General features: G+C 48.5%; 1 protein-coding gene across 14 annotated transcripts in view; it reads right to left on the bottom strand.

The window, feature by feature from the left end:
- The window catches only part of tjp1a (tight junction protein 1a), a 134,094-nt gene that overhangs the window by 5,996 nt on the left and 110,809 nt on the right, over positions 1-17,289 (bottom strand). For 8 of the 14 annotated variants that reach the window (XM_020053859.2, XM_020053826.2, XM_020053844.2 and 5 more), the window contains 18 exons: positions 16,157-16,293; positions 14,901-15,006; positions 14,617-14,767; positions 13,488-13,596; positions 13,096-13,315; positions 11,751-11,935; positions 11,520-11,615; positions 11,163-11,189; positions 9,876-9,958; positions 9,451-9,661; positions 8,631-8,731; positions 8,103-8,453; positions 6,929-7,240; positions 5,041-5,919; positions 4,830-4,912; positions 3,972-4,232; positions 910-1,001; positions 457-823 (listed from right to left, as the gene is read on the bottom strand). In XM_020053859.2, coding sequence (XP_019909418.2) covers positions 457-823; positions 910-1,001; positions 3,972-4,232; positions 4,830-4,912; positions 5,041-5,919; positions 6,929-7,240; positions 8,103-8,453; positions 8,631-8,731; positions 9,451-9,661; positions 9,876-9,958; positions 11,163-11,189; positions 11,520-11,615; positions 11,751-11,935; positions 13,096-13,315; positions 13,488-13,596; positions 14,617-14,767; positions 14,901-15,006; positions 16,157-16,293 — 3,771 coding nt within the window. The remainder of the gene's footprint in view (positions 1-456; positions 824-909; positions 1,002-3,971; positions 4,233-4,829; positions 4,913-5,040; positions 5,920-6,928; positions 7,241-8,102; positions 8,454-8,630; positions 8,732-9,450; positions 9,662-9,875; positions 9,959-11,162; positions 11,190-11,519; positions 11,616-11,750; positions 11,936-13,095; positions 13,316-13,487; positions 13,597-14,616; positions 14,768-14,900; positions 15,007-16,156; positions 16,294-17,289) is intronic. The other 6 variants (XM_020053835.2, XM_020053840.2, XM_029114588.2 and 3 more) reach the window with 2 other exon arrangements.

Below are 17,289 nucleotides of genomic sequence, written 5' to 3'. Positions count from 1 at the left end.
GTTTATATGGTATCATGTTTTGTATCTATCATTCATCACCACACAAGAGTTCCCTCCGAGCAGAGAGTTCCCTCCGAGCAGAGAGTTCCCTCCGAGCAGAGAGTTCCCTCCGAGCAGAGAGTTCCCTCCGAGCAGAGAGTTCCCTCCGAGCAGAGAGTTCCGTCCGAGCAGAGAGTTCCGTCCGAGCAGAGAGTTCCCTCCGAGCAGAGAGTTCCCTCCGAGCAGAGAGTTCCCTCCGAGCAGAGAGTTCCCCCCGAGCAAAGAGTTCCCCCCCAGCAAAGAGTTCCCCCCCAGCAAAGAGTTCCCCCCCAGCAAAGAGTTCCCCCCCAGCAAAGAGTTCCCCCCCAGCAAAGAGTTCCCCCCCAGCAAAGAGTTCCCCCCCAGCAAAGAGTTCCCACCCAGCAAAGAGTTCCCACCCAGCAAAGAGTTCCCACCCAGCAAAGAGTTCCCTCTCACCTGACTGGAATGGCCTTAGGCACTGCGTTGATGTTGTTTGGTTGGTACTTGGATCTGTTATCCGAGGTGCGTGTGAAGGTGTCCAGGCCACTGTCCAGGTCTGTGGGCTGGGGAGAGATCTGGGGCTTGGCTGGGGCCTTGGCGGTTGGGGCCAGGTCTGACTTGTCATTGGGCAACAGGTTGTGGTTAAACTTTGGGCTGTCGAATTTCCTCTCAAACGGTCTGGCGGAGTTGGTGTAAGGCTTGGGGACGTAGCGGTTGTAGCCAGAGGTGGCCGGTGCCTTGGGCTGGTCGTTTATCGCTGTGCCGTTCACCGGAGACTTCTCAGGGTAACTCTTCTGGGGCAGGTAGTTGGTCGTCACTGTGTCTGTTTTAACAGAATGTCTGGGATCAGGTAAGGGAGTATGTGAGTACTGTAGAACTACACTAGTGTGTGTTCAAGAAGGCACTTACCCTCAGGTGAGGTGGGCTTGGGCAGTGTGGTTGGTGGGGCAGCGGGGGTCACCTGGGGAACAGGTTCATATCTCTTCTCCACCGACTCAGCCCTTCAAAGGAGGGAACAGCACATTCAACCAACTTTACAAAGATATGGCACCAAGATATGGTTTAAAGGTAAATAATTCAGACTTAATTATAAAAAATAGTAATGTTTTCATTATATACACTTCTTACCCTCACATACAGTGAGGGAAAGAAGTATTTGATCCCCTGCTGATTTGGTAAGTTTACCCACTGACAAAGAAATGATCAGTCTATAATAAACAAAAAAATCCTGAAAAACGCACATCAAAAATGTTATACATTTATTTGCATTTTAATGAGTGAATTCAACCCCTCTGCAAAACATGACTTAGTACTTGGTGGCAAAACCCTTGTTGGCAATCACAGAGGTCAGATGTTTCTTGTAGTTGACCACCAGGTTTGCACACATCTCAGGAGGGATTCTGTCCCACTCCTCTTTGCAGATCTTCTCCAAGTCATTAAGATTTCGAGGCTGAGGTTTGGCAACTCGAAACTTCAGCTCCCTCCACAGATTTTCCCTCAACACTGAAGAAATGACACTTTGCTACAATGTAAAGTAGTGAGTGTACAGCTTGTATAACAGTGTAAATTTGCTGTTCCCTCAAAATAATTCAACACACAGCCATTAATGTCTAAACCGCTGGCAACAAAAGTGAGTACACCTCTAAGTGTACCCCCAATTAGCCATTTCCCTCCCCGGTGTCATGTGACTTGTTAGTGCTACAAGGTCTCAGGTGTGAATAGGTAGCAAGTGTGTTAAATTAGGTGTTATTGCTCTCACACTCCCTCATACTGGACACTGGAAGTTCAACATGGCACCTCATGGCAAAGAACTCTCCAAGGATATGAAAAAAAGAATTGTTGCCCTACATAAAGATGGCCTAGGCTATAAGAAGATCCACTGAAACTGCCAAGACCCTGAAACTGAGTGGCTGCACGGTGGCCAGGACCATACAGCGGTTTAACAGGACAGGTTCCACTCAGAACAGGCCTAGCCATGGTTGACCAAAGAAGTTGAGTGCATGTGCTCAACGTCATATCCAGAAGTTGTCTTTGGGAAAAGGGCATATGAGTGCTGCCAGCATTGCTGCAGAGGTTGAAGGGGTGGGGGGTCAGCCTGTCAGTGCTCAGACCATACGCCGCACACTGCATCAAATTGGTCTCCATGGCTGTCGTCCCAGAAGGAAGCCTCTTCTAAAGATGATCCACAAGAAAGCCCGCAAATTACTGGAACCATGTCCTGTGCTCTGATGAGAACAAGATAAACGTATTTGGTTCAGATGGTGTCAAGCGTGTCTGGCGGCAACCAGGTGAGGAGACAAGTGTGTCTTGCCTAGAGTCAAGCATGATGGTGGGAGTGTCATGGTCTGGGGCTGCATGAGTGCTCCCGGCATTGGGGAGCTACAGTTGAGGGAACCATGAATGCCAACATGTACTGTGACATACTGAAACAGAACATGATCCCCCTCCCTTCGGAGACTGGGCCGCAGGTCATTATTCCAACATGATAATGACCCCAAACACACCTCCAAGACGACCACTGCCTTGCAAAGGAAGCTGAGGTTAAAGGTGATGGACTGGCCAAGCACGTCTCCAGACCTAAACCCTATTGAGCATCTGTGGGGCATCCTCAAACGGAAGGTGGAGGAGTGCAAGGTCTCTAACATCCACCAGCTCCGTGATGTCGTCATGGAGGAGTGGAAGAGGACTCCAGTAGCAACCTGTGAATCTCTGGTGAACTCCATGCCCAAGAGGGTTAAGGCAGTGTTGGAAAATAATGGTGGCCACACAAAATATTGAACTTTGGGCCCAATCTGGACATTTTCACTTCGGGGTGTACTCACTTTTGTTGCCAGCGGTTTAGACATTAATGGCTGTGTGTTGTGTTATTTTGAGGGGACAGCAACGTTTCACTATTATACAAGCTGTACACTCACTACTTAACATTGTAGCAAAGTGTCATTTCTTCAGTGTTGGCACATGAAAAGATATAATCAAATATTTACAAAAAAGTGAGGGGTGTACTCAATTTTGTGAGATACTGTACATACATACACTACTTAGACTACACAAACCTGGCCTACATAAAACATCAGGAAGGAGGAAACCACTGCTTTCAAAAAGAATATCAAGATATGACATTTGCCAGACAACGTCTGGGTAAAGACCAAAGTAACTGGAACAATGTGCTCTGGACAAATCAATGTGCTCTGGAGATGTTTGGCATTATAGTTTGTGAGGCTAATTTGGTGCCTCAGAGCCTGGCCAACTTGCCATCATTGAGTCAACCATGAATTCTATATCGTACCAGAGAATTCTTAAGGAGAATGTGAGGCCATCTGTCCAAAAGATTAACCGAACATGGATCTTGTTAAAAGACACTCATTCAAAACACAATTAAAGCTACAACACAATTAAAGCAATGACACAAAAAGAAGAAATGTAGGGCTATGAAATACCAAAGCCAAATCCCAGATCTCAATCTTATTGAAATGTTGAAGGGGAATTTAAAGAGAACTGGTCTGAAATAATGAGTCACAATTAGTACTAAAAATCTAGACCTAAACCAGTAACCTCTCATTTACCCTGAATAGAAAGGTTCAATTACTGCAGTCTAGTGAGTTATTTAATAGAGTATTGTGGCTCCATTTAGTGAATTAACTGTATTCACTTTGTGGATTTTGTGACAGCAATTATGTGAGTTCGATACAGCATTATAGACACCACTTCCCGGTGATATCGTATACCTTTTATTATCCAGGAACTCCTTACCTTCAAACTACTCCTTTGTGCCTGGTGAGCCCCCATGGACCAATAGTGAATGTCCCAAACCATTCAGACTGTACAGACAGTTTGGTAAAAACACCTGGCCTTGTCTCACAGAAACATCTCTAGTGCAGCCCCTTTAATCTCATGAATTATACCTCAGGGAGGTTTCTATCTGCCCAAAGTGAGGAACACCCTAGAGAGGGTGATGACGTGGAGGGAGTTACCTGGGGTAGTTGTATCCAGACTGTGCTTGTGGCTGTGCTGCAGGTTTGGTTGTGACGGCGGGCGTCGTCTGAGGTGGTGCAGCAGGTTTGGTTGCGACTGCAGGTGTCGACTGAGGAGGTGCCTTGCCTGCGTCAAAGCTGCGCCGGTCAAAGTAGGACAGCTGCTTCCTGTAATATTCCTCATCTTCATCTGGGTCGTAGTGGTTAGAGCGTACTATGTCATCATCTGAAACCTTCTGGGGCTTCTGAGGCTCGGGGACTCTGTGGACAGAGGGGAAGGATAAAGAGGATGGAATTTAACTTTAATTTAAATGAACTGCCTCAAGTTTCATTATAAAAGCCGGTGATAGGTCACAAATATGGCTGTAGGGTTTGGAGAGTTATATGGGATTGACAAACAGGGACTCAACATTGGCTGGGGTAGCCTTAAAAAATAATTTAACATGGAGCTAAACTATTTTACCAATGTCTCTGGTAGGGTCTGAAAACCTATTAAATCTGGGAACTCTGAATGCAACAGCCTACACCCGTGGCATGAACAACTCCATAAACCGGTTGTGTAGTTTATAACCGAGAGATTTTAGCCACAGAAAGGGTGCATCCCTGTTGCACTCAATGGCACCTTTAAGTGTGTGCGAGAGAGGAATGCAGTGTCTCTCATCTTTCACCAGGGGGAGCTCTGACAGCGGCTCCACTGACGACCTCCAGGTCAACAGCGAAGTGTTAACGTTTCACAGCGCTACGATCCGGTGTAGTGGATCACCTGACGGCCCTACCAGAGTGAACGGCAGCTGTGGTGTGAAGGTGGTGTGAAGTGGTACAGTGTGAAGGCGGCTGGCATCTGTAACCCCTCATTACCTGAAAGTCTTCTCCTGGTCCAGGTTGCTGAGGGAGTTGGCTTTGGGGATGCCCGTGCCCGTTTTCAGGGGCTGATCCGCTGACTGTGGAAGCAAGATGGAAATTAAACTTCAGGTACAGGAGGCGTTCGCGGACAACACAGGAATTAGATGCAACGGGAGTCAGATATCAATGCAGGACTTCGGGGTGAAGGGGTGTAACAGATTCCTACCCTAACAGTGTCGCCAGCCTCTTTGGCTCGGTCCACGGACACAGAGCGTTTGTTCTCGAACATCTTGACTCTGGACAGCACCGACTGGGCCCTCATGGCCGGGTCATCCTCCGGCTCCACCCTGGGGGGCGGGGGAAGGGCTTTGGGGGCTGTGGTGATCACGGTGTCGCCGGTGGGGGGGTGCTGGGCCTCGAGTTGCGGTTTGGGAGGTGGGGGCGGGGCGTCCGCGTTGAGGACCGGGTCATACTGCTGAGGCGGGGGCTTGTAGCCTCTGTGGTGCTGGGATGGAGCCTGGGTGTAGGCAGGACCGGGCCGTTGAGCAGGCTCCCCCTGGTAGTACTGTTTAGGGGGCTCCGGGGAGTGTGTCGCAGGGGGGTAGGAGTTATGCTCCTGGTCATAACGCAGGTGAGTGTAACCAGGGATGGGCGGAGGAGGCTCATCGTAGCGGACCGGCCCCGGACCCGCCGGCTTGCCGTAACGTGGCCGTCCGTCGTAGCCCAGCGGGGCCTCGTCGTAGCGCGGCTGGGGGGGGCTGTAGTCTCGCTCCGGGCCGTTGTCGTAGGGCGGCCGTGGGCCGTAGCCCGGCCCGGAGGGTTGCTGCTGTTGGTGGGCCGGCGCGCCGGACGTCTGCTGGTCGTAGTGGGGCCACTGCTGGTCGTAGTGAGGCACGCTGTCCTCATAGTGGATCTGGGAGTCAAAGTTCGGATACTTTGGTTCCGGGTAGCGGCCGCTGTCGTAGCGGCTGGGGGGGTGGTCGTAATCTTTGTATGGCTGCTGGTCCAGGTAGGGGGCCTGGGGCTCGTAGGTCATGGGCAGAGACGGCTTCACTACACCGCGGTTCAGTCTGACCGGCTCTTCCAGGTAGGGGTCTGTGTACATCTGCCGGAAAGAAACCACCGGAAGGAACATGAGTAACCAGTAGCTCACTACAAGATGAAGAAATACACGTTTATTTGAATGTAAGAAACAAGTAACACAAGATAAGATAATATTGAAACGGAAGATTAATTATGGCTGAAGAAGGAAGCCGAGAGAAGAAGCAGGGAGACCTGTAATAGAGATACTCAGAGGCAGGGGTTAGAGGTCAGGTCAAACAGAATGCAGGTCTGAAAGTCAGATAAGAGCAGCCAACACAGGAATGTCCAACAGACATCATACATAATAACAGCACCCTGTGGTTTAAGTCATTCAAAACAAAACTGAAACAAAGTTGACAGAAATAAACTGATAATAATCATCTTGATAACATTATGAGCCAACAGAAAAACAGCAATAAGATATATACAGTTTTACAAGCAAGCATTTCCTGTAAAAAGTGAAGCATAAACAAAAACCATGACATTTGAAAAGTAGCCATTGTATAACAGAACATTCGAGTCTTAATTGACGGGATGTTAAAAATCTTTTATTCTCCATTACTGAGAAGAGGGGAATGGCTACATTCCAAATTCAGGGAATAAAAGTCCCAAATACTGATTGATGACTACAGAGAATGAGACCAAAACAAATATATATAATCGATGGTCCATTCAGTCCGCATTCACCAATAGACAACTACCACCAGTGCTACTGCTACAGTGAAACAGAAGAGAGAAACCAGCTGAAACACACCGTAGCCATGCAAAAAAAGCTAAGCAACAGTGAGAGCCTCAGGTTCTTCGCGGCTCTTCTCTACGCGGGCAAAGCAGCCGTGAGTCAACGCTCCCCTCAGCCACCGCTGTTCGCGTCTGCTCAGACACACACCCTCTCTCACACAGCGGCCGGCAGGCGGGACATGCAGGAGGGAAAGGAAAAGCGTGGCGAGCGGTAGAGGCAGGCAGAGGCTGACCGCAGCGGGCCGACAGGCGGGGTCGGCCGGGCCGGGGCCACATTCCAAAACGATGGGTACCTGTGGTTCTGGACTGGTCGGTCCGGGCTGTAGGGGTTCGAGTGTTGGGGCCGCGGGCTGAGCTAGCTCAGGAGGGCGCATCCTGAGCGAGTCAGCCTTGGGACTGGGCCCGGGGGCTGGCCTGGGTTTGCTCTGGGGAGCAGCGGTAGGCTCGGCGGGGTACTCCTCACGCCACTCTGACCCAGGGCTCAAACCCGCTACGTCATTTACAGTGTTGTTGACAGCAGGGGGCACTGCCGCCGTCTCAGCCAGTATCTCAGGCTGATGGGGGAGGATAGGCATGGTGGCCGGAACAGCCTCCGCTTTCTCATTCTGTGAAGTGGTTCAGAAACGTTTAATACACGGCGCTTCCGCAGGGGGAGGTACACCCTCTCTATAGTTGAGGTAACAGTGGAAAACAGCCCCTCTGACCGGTACATTCTCCACTAACCTGCTCAGGACAACTCACCCGCCTCGGACCAAATTCAACTGATGGCTTTAGATCATCAATCCGCCACGTAAGAATTTGCAACAGGACAACGATTCTGTTGTTAACGTGATCTGATTCGATTTTAATTCTAGTTACAGTACAATGTTCTGCTTTTTTTTCTTCTTCACATCAGATTTTTTCTTCACATCAAACTTTTTGTGCATATCATAACGGCCAGTCGACCCAGATAAATACATTTACAGCAATACGTGGTTAACACTGACATTTCCAACATGCACATAACACTTCCTGGTATCACGACATCAGTCCCAATCACAAGTGAGACAGAAAGAGCACACAGGTGGTTACCGATACATTTGACAGACAGACCGACAAGACAGACGGACACAGCGCTGTTTCCCCTTCTGAGTGAGAACACGGACATCAACGACCACAGTCACCAACACAGGTTGTGAATACTGAATACAACAGTCAAGCTTATTCTCCTTTCTCCTTTTTTTTTTTGTTTGTGGAAAAAAACCCGAAACAACAAAAAAAACACGCACACAAACATCAACAGTGAATAAATACGTACTTAGCGAGTGGTCACATCTTTTGTCTTCCCGTCTTTTTAGTGTTTCTGTTTTGTGTTAGTGGATAATACTGTTTTAAAAGGCTGCTTCAGTAGCGGCGCCAGAACACCCTCCTCACACACACCACGGCTTCTAGACAACAGGGCAGACGCACGGCTCTCATAAACGGTACCTGCTGGCCCACTGGCGCTTTGAACCCGGCTGGGTTGATCCGGTTCAGGGGGTCGGGCTGCACTGTGTGCTGGTATCCGGCGTATCCCGGGGGCTCCTGAATGACGGGCGGGTCCTCCCGGACGGGCTCCGAAGAGCGGGTGATGGCGGGCTCCGTGGGCAGGCCCACCTCGTCGTTCAGCGTCTCGTCCAGGTCCTGGTCGGTGTAGGCGCCGCCCTCGGTGTCCGTGTCCTCGTAGTCGGAGGTGTGACGGCTGTCCGTGCTGTACATGGAGTACTCGCTGCCCGGGGCCGACAGGTATGACAGGCGGTCGTCGTGCAGGTCCAGGTCATCGTCCGGAGCACCGTCCGCCTGGGGGGGGGACAACAAAAAAGCAGCAACATTACAGCACGAAAGAATAGAAATTAGCAGTAAAAAGAACAAAGTGGTTAATTATTTCACAATAAAAACTACTCATTATTAGTTTTTTTTATCCACTTTCATAAGTGTGAAGCTGTGTGATGTCAGCGTGAGCGCTGAGTATCCCACCTTGCCCTCTGAAACCCACACCAGCTGGTTCTGCTGCTGCTGAATGGTATCCTTCAGGGCTCCGTACCAGCCGTCATTCATGCTGTTCATGTTAATGGTGGCTGGGGTTGAGAGGAAACGGAAAGAGCAGAGACAAAACACCCCTCAAATAAAAGAAGACTAAAAACACAATGTCCTCATGAAAACCATTATGGCTATCACTTGACTTGGGAATAGAAGTCATTAACACATATACTGATAATCCACTTATTTGTCTACATAAAGGTTTCTATCCTCCCCAAGCCTATGTCTTGTCTGGGCTTAGTGGTTGTATCTTATTACATCTATTAGAACCATGACTTTGGTCCTGAATCCAAAAGGACTCATGGTCCATAGGACGGCCTGGCAGGTGTCAAACTGTTGCACAGGTGAAACCCTACTCTGTCCATTCGTCCTCCTCTAAAAATACCAGCTTGTGTGCTTAATCCACAAGCCTGTGTGGAACGGGGGAGTAACTCCATGTGGAGAAGATGGATGGATGCAGGCTTTCCGCTCTCCTGGGGCCTCTCTCTTTACTGCCAGCAGATGGTAGACGATGAGGTGGAATGTCCCATTACAGACGGTGGACAGGGCCGCGTGTAAAATGGGTAATGACGGCTGAGGTCCTATGGGGGGGTTCGCGGTAAGCCCCGAGTGGCCCTGGACGTGCTGCGACAACACACCCGCTGCACAGTGCACTGAACGAAAACCGAGGTGACGCTACGGCCCAGCCCGCCACACTCGCTGCCGACTACGCCATCTACCTCTGACAGCAATCCTCATCCCTCCCGTGGAGACTCACTGGTGAACAGGTGGTGGTTGTTCTTCCTCAGTTTCAGGGCTCTCTCGTACAGCTTCCTGGCAGACTTCCTGGATTCGGGGCACAGCCTGGTCCTCATGGTCTTGACGCCCTGCTTGCTGTCTGGGTTGAGGAAGACCACGATGGGGTACCACTGGGCATAGTTCAGACGGTCCACCGCGTTGGGGGTGATGTCCAGTACAGCGTGCTTGTCCTAAAGACATCCCCACCCGTGTTAACATTAATTAGAAACGCTTTGGAAATAAACGCTTTGCTCAAAATGTTATTTCCTAGTCCATTCTCCTTAAACAAACACCAGAGAGCAGTAGTGAGCCATGCATAACTCTGAGTACCTCAGTTCTTTAAGAGGTGATCTGTCTCTGAAGGTTTTCTGTTAGCGTGTATGTGTGTGTGTGTGTGTCACTCACCCGGTCAATGATTTGTTTAATTGTGTGGAGACGAATGATGCCGGAGCTGCGCTGGTCCTTTCCTGCGTCTCGGGGCTCGCTCTCTGCAGAGGGACAGGGTTACAGGGTTACTGCAGGAATCACCACACAAGGCAGCCCATCACCGTAACTCCAACACATGCATTAAGCCTTAAGCACTTTCCGGAAGATGAAACCCAGGAAGTGTCATTAGAAATGTGCACGTGCAACATTGCAGTAGGGTATAACCCACAGTGCAGGGGGATGTGTTACGTGTGTGAAAAGCATTGAGGTGTGACAATGCACATTCAACAAGTTAGCGAACCATTTCAGATTCGGGATTCAGATTTCAACCTCAAGGGAGTTAAAGCAGGAATGTTTTAAAATGGTTAATGATTCAAACACAGCCTGTTTGTCTGTCTCTGTCTGTCACCACAAGGGAATGACACCTAGAGAGGCCATTTGACCTGGGAAAAGTTTGGCTACTCAGCACTCTGACCACTAACATCACAGGATCTTATCTGTCACCACTCAACCCAATGAAGGCAGCATTCTGAATGAGCATTCTACAAAGCAGAATTGTAATGTTACTGGCCCTCAAACCTTCTGACATTGACACATTATTTGGCGTCAGCTCCAGTCAAAGGTTACATTTAAAGCAGTGGTATTTAAAGTTTGGGTAACTACGATGCAGTTGGAGTTTTCTTGCAGTTGGAAAAATAGCTACATATTTATATTTCAAACCAAAAAGTGCAGAAATACTATGGACGCATCTGTATAAGCACACATTTAATGGAAATGTATGGGAAAATAACATTGATTTTGTATTCATTTTCAAGAGATAAAAGTATTATTTAAAAGGTTAGTAGTTAATGTAAAAAATATCTAAATGTAGAGATATTACTTTCTTTTTTTTTGGCAGGGGTAAACCCCCTAAAACAGGGTATCCAACAATTAGTGTGGAAAAAAATGGTGTCCCTACTGACAAACTTTTAATACCACCAATGTAAAGTATAGATTACAGTGTAAAACACATACAGGTATTAGGGGCTTTGGGATGAAGAATGCACCAGAACTGTTATGCAGCCGCTTGCGTTCTATTGGATACTGACTGTGCCATGTGCACATGCTCCATTACTGGCTGTACATTATGCAACCTTGCTACAGGCTCAATCAGGCCATACAATACCAACTATAGGAAACATGTACAGGATAGAGGCTACGACAACACAACGCTAACTAGCATTAACTAGCACTGACAAAAACAGGTTGATGCACTGAATGACATACTTTCCAGTCCTTCATGTTGCTGTGTTTCTGGAAAACAAATACAAGGTATATAGAGAGATAGGTTACGCAGAATACGTCCAGCCATGGAAACATTTTACATGTGGAATTGGAGGAGTGCACTTAGGATAATGGACAATGAATGCTGCTGCGCATGAGAGAGCACCAGCTGTTAAAGGAGGTAGTTATTTCCTCAAGTGTTCCTGGAGTATGAGGGTTTGTCTGGTCTCTAACACAGCATCCCTAAATACTGTTTTCAGCTCTGTGTGTCTGTGTGTGTGTGTATGTCTCTCTGTATGTGTGAGACATGTCTGAAACAGACTCTGGATGGTTGCTAATTGCTAGATAAAGGCTACTCACTGGCCAGTTCAAACAGGTCAGGCTCCTCTCTGGACAGCTTCTCTCTTGCCACGTCAGCGATAGGCCCAAAGATTACCACGGGCCTCAGGAAACCGGCTGGATGACAAGAAGACGATCATTACCATATCTGGCACCATACTGACAAGCCACTTGTATCAACAAACTAAACGAAGCACTGAGAAAGCATCTAGTATGTGACATATCCCTGGTCCAGATCTGGGTACCACCTACCCTCTCTGAGAACCACCCTCTCATACGCAGGGAACTTGGTCTGGACCGGCTGGGCGGACAGGTCCTCTCTGCTCTTCCTCAGGTTCCTCTTGGAACTCCGCAGACCGCGGAACCTCCAGAAGTCAGCCCTGTCACCCCCTGGTGTTTTGGGGAGGGTATACTGCACGCTGGACAACTGCTCTGCCCTGGAGAACGGGAGAAAAGGGAGATGTCATGCAATGGATTCCCTCATTGGATTCTGATGGAAACAAAGTCGGTTTATTTTTGCATTAGGGACATTTACCGGCATGTTACTTCTTTCCAACTTCACACCAAACTGCATTTGTAGACCCTTTCATTTAATGCCGTATCACAAAGTTCTGCAATATCCAATTAGAACTCCACTCCATTGTGAAATGCTAATACACACCTGGACATAATTCAGTAGACATTTAACGGTTTAGAACGGAGACCAGGGAGCCGATGAAGAGAAGGCGTGCTGCGATGTGTGCTAGGGTAACGTATGCATGTGATAAATGTCTCACCCTGGTATACTGTCAGAGCTGAGACATTCCCCTGTCTGCAATGTGGTGTGGAATCTCACTCTCTCTAAACATAGCCAGGGGCTGTAAGCTGGGCCAAAAAGGGGCGTCAGACCTCGACACCCTTAGGACTCCATGCTGTTTCATAATGAACGGATAGTGAAAATGGCGCAAATGCTTCCCAACAACAACTTCAGCAGTGTAAGTGAGACTAGGGGTGATGGAAATGTGTCCTACTTTACACAGTCTGGTTTGTCATTTCATGTTTGTTAGTGTTGTTGATTGCCATGTTTATGGCAATAGCAAGGTTGTTGCGCCCTAGCTCGCTCGCTTAAACACACAAACACTCTACCTGTGCTTGTCGGGGATGATGCCTCTCTCTACCTGTTCTTGTCGGGGATGATGCCTCTCTACCTGTGCTTGTCGGGGATGATGCCTCTCTACCTGTGCTTGTCGGGGATGATGCCTCTCTACCTGTGCTTGTCGGGGATGATGCCTCTCTACCTGTGCTTGTCGGGGATGATGCCTCTCTCTACCTGTTATTGTCGGGGATGCCGCCTCTCTCTACCTGTTATTGTCGGGGATGCCGCCTCTCTCTACCTGTGCTTGTCGGGGATGCCGCCTCTCTCTACCTGTGCTTGTCGGGGATGATGCCTCTCTCTACCTGTGCTTGTCGGGGATGACGCCTCTCTCTACCTGTGCTTGTCGGGGATGATGCCTCTCTCTACCTGTGCTTGTCGGGGATGATGCCTCTCTCTACCTGCGCTTGTCGGGGATGATGCCTCTCTCTACTTGCGCTTGTCGGGGATGATGCCTCTCTCTACCTGTTCTTGTTGGGGATGATGCCTCTCTCCACCTCCTGGTGGTTCTTGCCGATGCGGATGGCGAGCCAGGAGCCCAGCTTGCCGTTGTAGAGGGTGTCCACCACCCGGAACACCTCTCCCTTGTTGAAGCTCAGGCCGTACGGAGACTCCTTCTCATACTCAAAGTGGGTTCGGATGTAGAACGAGTCACCTACATCTGACTCCACGATCCGCCGGTACACTGGGAACATGGTTAAATAATACATCATGTTGTACAATTAAAGACAATGTAGAGTTGACAGCTTAAAAGGCTGGTTTTTGTGCTAAAAAACCTACACTCAATCAACCCCAGATACTACTGTGCATTAATCAACCAGGCCCCCTCACATCGGTCCTTCCCTCATCCTACTCACCATCCTTCTTCTTCTGGGCCAGAATGGTGACCTCCTCACCCCTCGGGAGGTCAAGAAGGAACAGCACAGCCTCCTCTCGGATAATGTTGGCGAAGTCTACGTTGTTTACCTACAGGGAGGGAAAGCTACTATAAACGTGGTTCAGCCCAGTGGATTCCCCCCTCCACCCCTGCTGTCCTCAGCACAACACAGTGTTTATTTAGACTGCTGCACGGGCAGCGGTTCAACCAGCAACACATGAGAAAACAACTGTTCTCTTCCTCAGAAGAGACGTCAAGCATTTCTCTCAACTAGCCACACTTCAAGGGCCTGGGGAAAAACATTATGTCAGGGAAGGGCGGCACAGAGAGCAGAAACATCCTAGAGTCTTGAACTCCTTAAGCATGTTTTTATTGCAATTAAATGAAGGTATAAATATACAGTGATATCAACCAATACCTTCCAAAATATCTATACAGTAATGTGATTTTCGACCACATCGCCCAGACCCAGCTGGGTTACAGGGCAGAGATGTGTTTGTGTAACAGAAAGGGAGGTTAGAACAGGGGAGGGGCTGGTCCTCCACACATACCATTGTGACCTTTACTGTGGTGTGGGAGGAACACAAAGCATGGAGTGTTTCAATAAAATGTGTAGCTAGTAACAAACACGATTAAACGAATCCAAGTCTGATATCAGAGGGGGCTTCTATGAACAATGTTTCCCTGGAGTCCAATACTATGGACAGGCTTCGAGAAGGACAACAACAGCCTCTATTGACGGGTTCAGAGTGAACAAAAGCATGGTTTCGACAGAGAGAAGAGCCAGGCATTGACCTCAGTCTGATTCACAGTAATTACCGTCTTGTATCCAACACCACTATGACCAGTAACACAGGGTCATAGTTCCACAGTATTTCCAAATACGTGTTGGCAGTGATCAGACTTTTACTAGAACAGCTGAGGTGACAGTAATCACCCTTCAACACTATACACTGTGGAAGAGAAATATTCACAAACCACACACATCCTACACACTTTCAAAATACAACTTTACAATGGCCTGTAGACCAAAAATATTTAAGTGATGCAACATAGAGAACCGCAGAAAAAATAAAATAAAAGATTTGTCAATTTCTTGGACATCTCACCCTGAGAATCTGGTCTCCTTCCTCCAGGCCTTCCCGGGCAGCTGGACTGTCCTCTAAGACTCCGGCTACAAAGATGCCCACGTCGTTCCCTCCAGCCAGCCTCAGGCCGACACTCTCCCCCTTCCTAAACTTCACCAGCTTCATACTGGGCCTGCACGGGGAGGGAACGCACGGCACGCACACACGCAGTCAGACAAGTTAGCAATTCCAATTCAGCTGCCAACACGGTGCCAACGCCGCAACACTAGCATGGTAACGACAGCACGGTTATAGCGGCAGGTTACCGGAGGATGCTGTCATCATGACCAGCGCTTGGCACCGGGGCGTCAGAGGGACTGACTGGCAGGTCCACATCAGGCTGGCCGGGCTGGGCGTACACGGGCTTGGGTTCTACGAGACCAACACACACACACATACACACGGTCACATGTGGTCTGACAGCGTTAACACATACCAGTAAGCACACACCTATTTGTGGAAACGGTGGTTGAGTGCGGCCGAATAGGGTGGGTGTGCATTTGCTGCTCTCAGAACTGCTGCGCCACTGTATTAGCTACACTAAACACCTTCATCCATTGTCATCCATGGCTTACACCTGTGTAATTTGGTTGGTAATAACCTTAACTAGTTAGCTAGCTAACGTTACACTAAAAACAATCTGGTTAAATGACAAGGGGTTTGCATTCGTAATGCGTGTTGACTTGAACATGCTTAACAGCAAAATACATCGGTAGGTAAAACGATCAAAGGGGATGATTTGGCCAATCTGTCTAATCTCTTGACAATAAAGAGATGGTGTTTTATTGGATTCCCCGTCCAGTGATTCACAAATAACCACATTTTTGAGGGGGTAGTCTTTTTTTCTCAGTGAGGTCATTCATTTGAGCTGGTAAGCTATGTCACTGGTAATTAAGTAGCTGGAAAACAAGGCATTTTTCTTTCTTCGTAAGTCACTGGGAAAGTCTTTGAGAGTACACACAGCCAGTCGTGCCTTGAACCCCGCATCACAATGTTGTTATTCACTAAAATTAAATGACAGAACATGTACTTAGTAAAGACCCTCCCACAAGGCCCACTTCAAATGCAAGGTGTTCAAGGCTTACATGTGCTGTGTTAATAGCCTAGGGATGAGATTATAGACCGACTAGCTTCACCTCCACTCCTGTTAGTAATACCTATAGGATCTCCAAAACATTAGGCTATTAAGTGTCTGCTTTATGTTCAAGAAACACTGAATGAAATGTACGCTTCGTTTTATTTTCCATTTCCTGTGAATAAAAAACAATATTTTTAAAGCCCTAGTAAAAGAGAACACATAATCGCAGACATGATTAGATGCGAATAGGTGGAAATTATGTAACCCTAAAAGAATAAGCGAGAACACTGTGAGTTAGGCTTTCTGAAGTATGTGATCGAAGAACATTCCATTCCTGGGAGGAGGTTGTCTGGAATCAGACAGGGAGAGCAGCATGCTATGGAGGAGGTCCAGGCCTGTTTCGGTTCAGCCAGGTTGTGCTGTGGGGGTTGGGCTCAGACTGACCTGGCAGCGGGGGCAGTTTGTCCTCACGGGCCAGTGGCTGGTCGCTGATGGCCATGACAAGGGTCTCCTTGGACCCTTTAACAGGGGTGGACACTGCCCCGGGCTTGGAAATCCTCTCCTCATCTCGACTCCTGTGGCTGGAAAAACAAACAGTTCATTATGAATCCAGGCGTGTTTGTTCTATGGCACTAACAACAAAGCTTACTACAGACTGGTGGAGAATAACACTAAGGACCTGTTGTTTAAGCCCTGGGATGTTGCAACACACAGATGGTTTATTAACCATTTTACTGACATCGGTAATGGGTGTTTGAGCGTACTTCAGGGGGAACAGTATGGATTTAATGAGGACTTGGAGTAAATAACAATAATAAGCTCAGCAGCCGTTACATGCAGCCGTCTTGCTCTATAGGGTCTGACCTATTCTCTGCTGGCCTCAGGTTCACCTCGGATTCACTTCCCACTGAGCGGATCAGCAACAGATCTGGACTCCTTCAGCCTTTCCGACAACCACACGGACAGCTCAAACACCGACTGAGTCATGTAGAAGCAGACATTTAGTCTGAATGCTGTGATCGAGAGCTGGATGCGATACGATCAGAAGGCCAGCTCTATGAAATAACATTGTTCTGACAGATGAGCCGTTCCCCTCGTGGACCGAACCGAACAAGATCAGCAGCGCCAGTCCCAGTTCACAGAATCCAGGCACTGAGTGTCCACATCAAATGTGTGAATGCTGTGCGTTTTGAGGGGGAGAAAACAGGTCAGAGGAACACTCTCTGCCCCAGCTTTGAAGCCCCAACCACTCAGCGCCACTGGGCTGTTTCTCAGAACAATGGGTGAATTCCAGCCTGATCACATGGCCTGGGGTTAGCACAGCTCTCCAGACAGTATTCAGCAGCATGTAGCACAGGATGAAGGGAAAGGTAGGCTACACCGCAGCCCAATATTGAGAAATGTAACAATTATTCAACTTCATAAGGAATGCAAAAACATAGCTTTAAGGGTCTGTCTGTTTCTTTGTCAGTCAGTCAGTGAGGGACTCCTGGCCTGTCTGTTTCTTTGTCAGTCAGTCAGTCAGTCAGTCAGTGAGGGACTCCTAGCCTGTCTGTTTCTTTGTCAGTCAGTGAGGG

The sequence above is a fragment of the Esox lucius genome, chromosome 2 (assembly GCF_011004845.1).
Source record: "Esox lucius isolate fEsoLuc1 chromosome 2, fEsoLuc1.pri, whole genome shotgun sequence".
Taxonomy (NCBI): domain Eukaryota; kingdom Metazoa; phylum Chordata; class Actinopteri; order Esociformes; family Esocidae; genus Esox; species Esox lucius.
The sequence above is the reverse complement of the archived record's forward strand: the minus strand, read 5'-3'. Positions and strand labels throughout refer to the sequence as shown.